Source organism: Crocodylus porosus, unplaced genomic scaffold, assembly GCF_001723895.1.
Source record: "Crocodylus porosus isolate Cpor-Errol unplaced genomic scaffold, CroPor_comp1, whole genome shotgun sequence".
Lineage (NCBI taxonomy): Eukaryota > Metazoa > Chordata > Crocodylia > Crocodylidae > Crocodylus > Crocodylus porosus.
In genome coordinates, this window is record NW_017728949.1 from 51,374,680 (window position 1) to 51,382,930 (window position 8,251).

Here is an 8,251-nt window from a genome sequence, read left to right on the forward strand (position 1 = left end):
GGCCAGTCCATTAAGGATGGCCTCTTTAATAAACTTTTCTAAGATCTTCCCTGGGATAGAAGTCAGGCTGATGCGGCCTATAGTTAGCCAGATCCACTTTTCTCCCCTTCTTGAAGATAGGCGCCACACTGGTCTTCTTCCAGTCTTTGGGCACTACACCAGAGCACCAGGTGTTCTCAAAGATCCGTGCCAGGGGCTGGGCTATGATGCTCGCCAGCGCCTTGAGTACCCTGGGGTGTAGATTGTCAGGGCCAGCTGACTTGAAGGTATCCAACCTCTCAAGGTGTTCCTTTACGAGGTCAGCATTGATGGAGGGCTGGGGATCTCCCTCACCCGGACCTGCCTCCCCCGTAGCTGGCATGGGAGTCCCATGGGACTGATGAAAGACCAATGCAAAGTACCTATTTAATAGGTTGGCTTTTTCCTGGGTGTCAGTTGCCCCATCTGGTTCAGCAGGGGTCCAACGTTGCCCTTGCTTTTCCTCTGGCTCCCCACATATCTAAAAAAGGACTTTTTGTTGTCCTTAATACTTATAGCTAGTTGGAGTTCAGTTGCAGCCTTGGCTTTCCTAGTTTGCTCCCTGCAGGACTGGACCAGTACAGAATATTCCTCCTTGGAGGTGAATCCCATCCTTTATAGGCCTTTCTTTTTAGCCTCAGGAGGTCTGCTAGATCCCTGGAGAGCCAGGGGGTGCTGCTGTGCCCTCCTGAGGCCTTTCCTCCGAGATGGGATCGAATTAGCTTGTGCATTATGAAAATGTTTTCGTTGCAATGTTTAGATCACGAAGTTACTTTTTCTCTTCATTTGTCATGCTACCACATAACCCTTTTATATTTTTTAAATTTCCTGAAAAGGGGAGAGATCACTCAAATGCTATGTGTCTTTTTTATTAATTTATTGTAATAGATCATTTGAATAATTAAATTTTAAAATCTCTTTGCTAATGGACTACAAGGCCCATACAGGACGTTGATGTTTCAACAAGAATACCATAAGCCCCCCAAAGTTCCTGCAGAGCCTGTGCACTGTAACAGTGTATAGAAACTCTATGCATGAATTTCAACACTGGCACAACACATCACTTTACCAGAATGAGAGGAGTATATGAGAAATCAGTAGCAGGTTTTTGTGATTTAATCATGGGAGGGCAATGTGCATAGTGTGCATAAACAAAATGATCTGCTCTTCTGTGAGAATCTTTGTTTAAAAAAACAAACAGATAAGATTACAGCATTTCTGTTATAGTAGGGGTAGACAAAATAGAGCCCATGGGCTGCATCCAGCTCACCAAGGGATTCTATCCAGTCTGCAATGGATCCTTGACCCCACCTGGTCCAGGCACGGAAAACAGCCTGGGCCATGGCATATGCAGCCAGTCCCACCACCCCCAAGGCATGTGGTGGGGTGGGGGCAGTGCAGTGACCAGACTCAGCTCCCTGCATGCCCCTGCCCACAATCCTAGTCCTGGCCCCACCCACCCATCCCACTCCTGGCCACCACTTGCCACCTGCATGTAGCGCCATCCCACCTGGCCATGCATGCCCTGCCCACGGGGGTCTAGGGCTGGTCTTCTTGGAGACCCTGCCTGCCCACCCACTCCATCTGGTGCCTCTGATGGTGGGGGCAGGGTGGATAGCCCTGGGGATGGATAGGATTAATTGCACCCTCCCCACCATGCTGAGCCAGGTCAGCACACTGCCCCCTTACTTCCTGGCCTGCAACAGCGCACCAAAACTCCTTAAATAATTGACCGCAAGGAAGGAAAACCTAGTGGCCTGACCTACCAGTTCTTCATAATCCATGTGAGTTTGGGGGATTTGTTGGAGAAAAATCATCCACAAAAAGACTATGACTTGATCAGCTTTGGGCACCTTGTGGCTCTGTCCTGTGTCCCTAGCAGTCTTACTGCATTAGAGTTGTTAGAGCCAACACTTCTAGCTCTTATCCCTAAAATCCTGTTTAAAGTGTTTCTTATGGCCCATAGGGCACTAATATAGCATGTTTTGCTAGGTACAAGGGTAGCAGATGCTTATCAATTCTACCCTATGTCCTCCCTAGCTATTGATCCTGTGACTCACAGAGAACCCTCCTTGGAGTTGGAAAAAAGGGGTACAGTGCCACAGGGATGACAATCCTTGTCCTCTTCCTCTTCCTTACATTATGTTCATGTAAAAGTTATGGGTATGATTGACCCCTAAGTAAAAGAAATATTGTCATGATAGTAATTTGTTTTGCAGTTAAAACGATTTTAATCTTTACTTTAAAATTTCCCCCATGTTCCTGTAATATAAACATTACATCAGTGTGCCAACTCAGGTTCCCATTTCCTGGGAGTTCTGGTGGTTTAAAGGGTCAAATTCTTGGAATCGCTCCATTCCAGTACACTGTTCTCTCCTGGCTTGAGAATTAATGTCCCTTTTAACCCCTTCAGCCTTGCAATTTCTATAGTTGCCACCAGATATATTATGTATCATAGTGCTTAGGGTCAAAAGGGACCTAAACAGATCATCAAGTCTGACCCCCTGCCTTAGGCAGAAACAGGTGCCAGGGTCATATCACCCCAGCCAAATATCTGTCCAGCCTCCTCTTGAAGACCCCCAAAGTAGGAGAGAGCACCACCTCACTTGGGAGCCCGTTCCAGAGCCTGGCAGCCCTAACTGTAAAGTAATGTCTCCTGATGTCCAGCCTGAACCTTCTGTCTAACAATTTGTGGCCAGTATTCCTAGTAACCCCAGGTGGTGCCTGGGAGAACAGAACCCCCCCCCCCTCCAATTCTCGCTGGTGATCTTGAATAGAAGATCCAGTGATATGTGCTTTCGTGAATGGTAGGGGAGATATGCAGAAGATGTGAAGATAACAGTAAGATCACTATTAAGATGTTACCTACACCATGAAAAATATGAAAATCCCTGTTGGCACATGAGAACTCAAACTTGAAACTGGCAAGACTGATCTTATTATAAAAAATGAGTAAACATAAAAAATGTAGTAAGTAGCAGAAAATATTTTTCAAGTTCTTTTCATTTAGTAATAGGAGTATAACAGAAACTACTCAGTATTTTTTTTTAAGTATCTTGTACCAGGGCTGTCCAGCTTCTAAGCAGCTGGGAGCATCATACTACAAGGTCCTCAACCCATGGGCCCACTGCGGCTGCAACTGTGTGGCCTCCCCTGCCCCCTTCTCCCTCCGCCCCTCCCTCCACCATGTGCATGAGCAGCTCCTTCCTTTCACCCTGCCTGCTACATGGCAGCATAGCCAGCATTTGACCTACAGCTCACTAGTTGTGGGCTTCCCCACTGCACAATGCTCTGGGTTTCCCCAGCACTGTGTGCTGTACCACATTACATTACACCACCCTCTGGGGCAAGCACAGGAATTGGAAGCCAGAGGAAGAAAGGTGAAACCCAGAGATACCAAGTGCAGCAGCAGGAGCCAGGGGAATGGCAACTTGTTGGGAGCCGAAGGGCTACATGCAGCTCCCAGGCTTCCAATTGGATGGCCCTGTCTTACACAGCAATGTCCCTTACAAACAGGAAATTGTGACTTGCCAATGTATAGTCTATGTCTAATATCAAGAAGTCATTTAAATTATAAGAGTACTGATTCTTACAATTTAAGTTCCAGTCTTGTTTCTTTTAAACCATTTAAGCCATGGGAAGTCTTACTGTATAGTTTAGAGAGGAGAGGTAAAAGCCAGTGATCCATCATGATATATTACACACTATGTGATGCTAAAATCTCATGCTTATTTTTTTTTTCTATTTGCAGTTGGCAGGTGAAGAACAGAAATGGTGGTTGAAATTCATAGATTATGGATATCATTCACAGTAAGTAAAGTGATTCCAAGCAACGTTATTAGAAGCTTTTGTTGACATTAATTTTGAGAATACATTTTTAATTTTAATTAAGGTATTACTAAAATTACTATTACATGATTCCAAATGAATAACAGAGCTCACTTCTGACATATCTACAGTATAAGCTATGAATTATCAACACTAACCCTCTAACTCTGTAATAGTAACACTTACTTGGAGCTTTTTCTTCAAAGTATTTTAAAATATTGACCCAGCCCTGCAAATATGGCCAGGGTTTTAATATCTTAAAAGTATTAATGGATTATTAGAACCCCTGAATGATTGAACTCTCATCCTAACAAGCAAAGCTCAAACCACATTAAAATAATTGAGAACAGAAAATGTAGGCTCTTGTCTGTTTCACTGGTCATGATAATAAATGAACAGCTGCTGAGGAGTCTGACTCCATACTAGACTCTTAAGTAGAGATTACACTCTTATCCTAGCCTGAGCAAGGGCAGAGCTCCTGTAGTACATTCCTCTGTCAGATTGTTTTGGGCAGTAGATCTAGGACTATTTCTATAGGTCCCTTGATCTTACCACCCACTTTCCCATATGCGGGTCCTCTCTCCAGACTTCATGCCTATCAATGCATGGACAGCTCCCTGGAGTACAGTTGCATGTGGAAGCTCCTGGCACTATCTGTCTCCCAAGCAACAGAGCCACAGTGGTTCTCCTGCCATCAGAATTCTTCATGCCCAGGATTTTCCCCTCAAAGAGCACATTTTGTCAGAGGTTGACTTTGAAATGTTTGTGTCTAGTTTACAGTTCCGCTCACGTTTCTATGATCAATTCTGGAGGGATTGTTTGTATGTTTCTAAAAGGAGCTGGTATAGAGGTAAGCTTGTACTTTATCATATATATTAAAAAATACTAGCTGTCTAGAAATTTTATATTGAATGTAGGAAGTATGATCTGGTTTGGTTTCTGGCAGCCCATTTCTCCATATAAGGAACCTTGGTTTTAATTAATGAAATAAAGTAGATGGAGTAGAGAATTTTGTGCAAGGTTATTAGCCTGTTTAAGACGAACTAAAGTAAAATAAACTAACAAATAAAATCTACTTGTGCTGGTCAAATGTTCGTATGCAACTCAAACTCTATATTCTGGTACTGTAATACCTCAGTATCTTCTACTGGGGTATTACAGTAACTTGCGAATGCAGATGTGAATCTGGTTTAACTGAGGGCTTGTACAGGAACAAGTGCATCAAAGCAACTAAAAAGCTCATAAAGGAATTTCACATTTCCTTTAGTCGGCTTCACTGTATACTTGGAAAAGCTAACCCATTGTTCACCAATAATGTCCCTTCTCTATATTCACCTACCCCCTAAACCCAATTCCTCTGCAGATTTGTATGCTGGTCACCTTGCTTCTTTTGGTCTCTGTTAGTGGGCAGCCTCTCCTCAAAACTTATTCTTCAAGTTCTGTGAAATATAATGGGCCTGATTAAATGCCTGTTTAAATCACTGAGATGGAAATTGTTTATTCATTAGGCACTGGGTCATGGCCTGTGGGCCTGGTTGCAAAGCTTCTACTGTTCTTAATAAAATTGTGTTCAACATCTTGTCCATTAAGGACAATAAGACCATTTGGAGAGAGGTGATGATGGAAGTGAACAAGGATTTCAAAATCTGGCTGTCTTGTTTTGTGGATATCTTAGGCCATTATTTTCTTAGGCCATGTACAAAATACTCTGTATTTTTGTTGTATTTTGTAGTTGCATCAGACTGGAAAAGAACTGTTTCCTATCATAAACATAAATAGTGTATGAAAACGCAAGTGCCAATAAAATGTATAATTTATTTATTATTGCTACTATCATAATATAAATAATAATGCTAATAGTTCTGTGTACTGTATTGACTTGAATATAAGACCACCCTGATTGTATGACCCCCCAATAATTGGATTCTGTATCTAGAAAATTTTATAAATTGGCTATAACTTTCCAAGGATAGAATGTGATTATTGAAGGTTTGCCTTGAGTTTGTCCCTCTCTTACTTCTACAGCAGAGAAAATAAATCCGAGGAGAATCATTGGCCTCTTTGCCCTCTGTCCCACCCCCAGCTTTTTCTCCCTACAGCCCTCCTCCCCTTCCTTTCTCTCAGACCCTGTTCTCCCTGCAGAAATGGAAGTGAGGAGCAAATTTTTAAAAAATTAATCTTGAAATTAAACATGGCTGTTGTAATTTGCATATAGTACCCATAGACTTAATTCATCCAGAATTGACACACATACCCTTTTTGAAACTGCTGCAAATTTTAGCAGAGGTACTCCTTAAACATGTTTTTAAATAGCACTTTGGCTGCTGCGTTTTAATACAAACTATAAAATATATTAGTCTAAAGCCAAAAGGCTCGTTATGTACCATATATTAGGATGGTTTGAGCCCTAGTAGAATTAACAGCATTTCAAGCCATGGTGACCCCGCAGCTCAGCACTGCTCAGTATATGTGTGTACTACAGATACGATACTCTTCTCCCCCCCCGCTGCCCCCCCGCAAAGATCTATCTGCTGATTAGCCCCCACTCATGACTGGAACCAGGTGTTCTTCTCATGAGTCCTGGGATCCTCCAGAAACATATATGCAGGTGAGGCATAGGACAGCCTGGTCCAACTTCACTTCATGGACAACTGGTCATATATGCCAGGCTGAGAGAGGGGACAAGAAAGAGATTCTGGGTGAACTGTTTGGTGCCTGTTTCATGATGCTTGCCAGACATTTAAGGCTGGTGAAGAAACTGGAATCATTAGAAATGAGAAATTAAAATGCAGCTCAGTTGTGGGAGTGAAGGGGAAGTAAAAACGTATTTGGTGTAGTGGCTCACCATGACTTGGGAAACAGTCTGTACTCAGGAGCCTGGTACTCAGTGGGCACTATTATAGCATGTTTGCCTAATATAGGCCATAACAGTCAGACTCCACAGTAAAGGACTGTATTAAAATGGGACTAAGTGAAATATACTGGCACTATAGGAAGACAAAAGAAGACAACAGGAAAGTAATGACAGACCTTATCTGGTGGAGAGGGGTCTGGCATAAACTTTTTAGGGGCAAGCCCTCTGGGGGGGCAGTGGGTGGGGGTACAGGTATGGGTGTGCGGGCATGCGGACACATGGTGTAAACTGTGTAGCAGGTGTTTAGTGTGGCCGCTTGGCAGAGTGTTGGAGGTAAAGATTGATTGACTTATATATCTTTTTTTGGGGTGGGGGTTGCAAAAAAAATATAGACAGTCATGCTTAGTGTAACAGTTTAACAATAACTACATTAAAAAAAATTGTCTTCCTTGTATGTGAATGCAAGACAAGGCTTTTTTTCCCCATGCTGACTGGGAGGAAATACTAAGTAAATATGGTATTTGTATTTCTACAGATTACCCAACAGACTGTAATTTGAAACTGCCCTTCATTTGTGAAAAATATAATGCATCCTTACTGGAGAAACATGATCCACAATATCGCCCAACAAAGGGAGGCTGTCCTAAAGACTGGATTCAGTTTCAGAACAAGGTAAGGGGAAAATAAAAGGCAAACATTTATTACTGGTATCCGGGTTGTAACCATATTGGTTTAGACGAAAAAGCAATCAGGGCACTTTGACAGAGGTGATATCTTTTAATTAAATCAACAAGATTTTTGTAAAAAAAAAAAAAGTTTAATTTCAAGCTTTTGGGCACAAACACCTTTCATCAGACATTGGAGAAAAGATTGTAAAAGTTCTAGGTAGAAATTAAAGTTCATATTTCATAGGATTTCACAGAGGAGTCACTAGATGGAAAAAAATATCTTAACGTTTATGATTTGTATTTCAGAGTACTGCTTTTTAAGAATAAAGGTTAAAATCCGTTTGGTTATAGTTTGGCCAAAAAAGTATCAGTGTGTCTTAATCTTAGAAAATCAGAAGTGATCATGATGTTTACTTGTGGAATCAAAGCCTCTGAAACATGAAGTATACTTTTTCAAGTTTTAGCTGTTACTTTGTAACTCTCCAAAGGAAAGACTTCTTTTTCCCTGTAGCTAAAAGTGGTGTGTAATAGGGCTGTGCGAAGTTTCGGGTGCTGATTCAATTTGGAGAAGATTCAGCCCAACTCGGTGGCTGAATCTCTGAGTCGGAATTGAATCAGGGGACCAATAAAAAGGTACAAATCGATTCGAAGCTCTTTGAATCGATTCAGAGAACTTCAATGATTTGGGCAGACCCCACCTGCTACGGCAAGGAGCTGGAGCTGGACTTGGAGCTGGTAAGTAGGGGGTGGGGGAGGTGACCGTGGAGGGACCCCTGCCAGGCCCTGTCCCCTGCCTACTCCCCCCAACCCCCACCTGCCCCAGTTCCTGGTGCTTTAATAAAAAGCCCCTACTCAATGGGTGCTGCCGGGTGGGGGGGAGGGG

The 8,251-nt window shown here is 42.6% G+C and overlaps 1 protein-coding gene across 1 annotated transcript in view; it reads left to right on the plus strand.

Moving 5' to 3' along the window:
* The window catches only part of LY75 (lymphocyte antigen 75), a 100,607-nt gene that overhangs the window by 56,878 nt on the left and 35,478 nt on the right, over positions 1-8,251 (plus strand). The window contains exons 19-21 of the mRNA XM_019553547.1: positions 3,770-3,828; positions 4,620-4,696; positions 7,236-7,372. Of these exons, the coding sequence (XP_019409092.1) occupies positions 3,770-3,828; positions 4,620-4,696; positions 7,236-7,372 (273 nt within the window). The remainder of the gene's footprint in view (positions 1-3,769; positions 3,829-4,619; positions 4,697-7,235; positions 7,373-8,251) is intronic.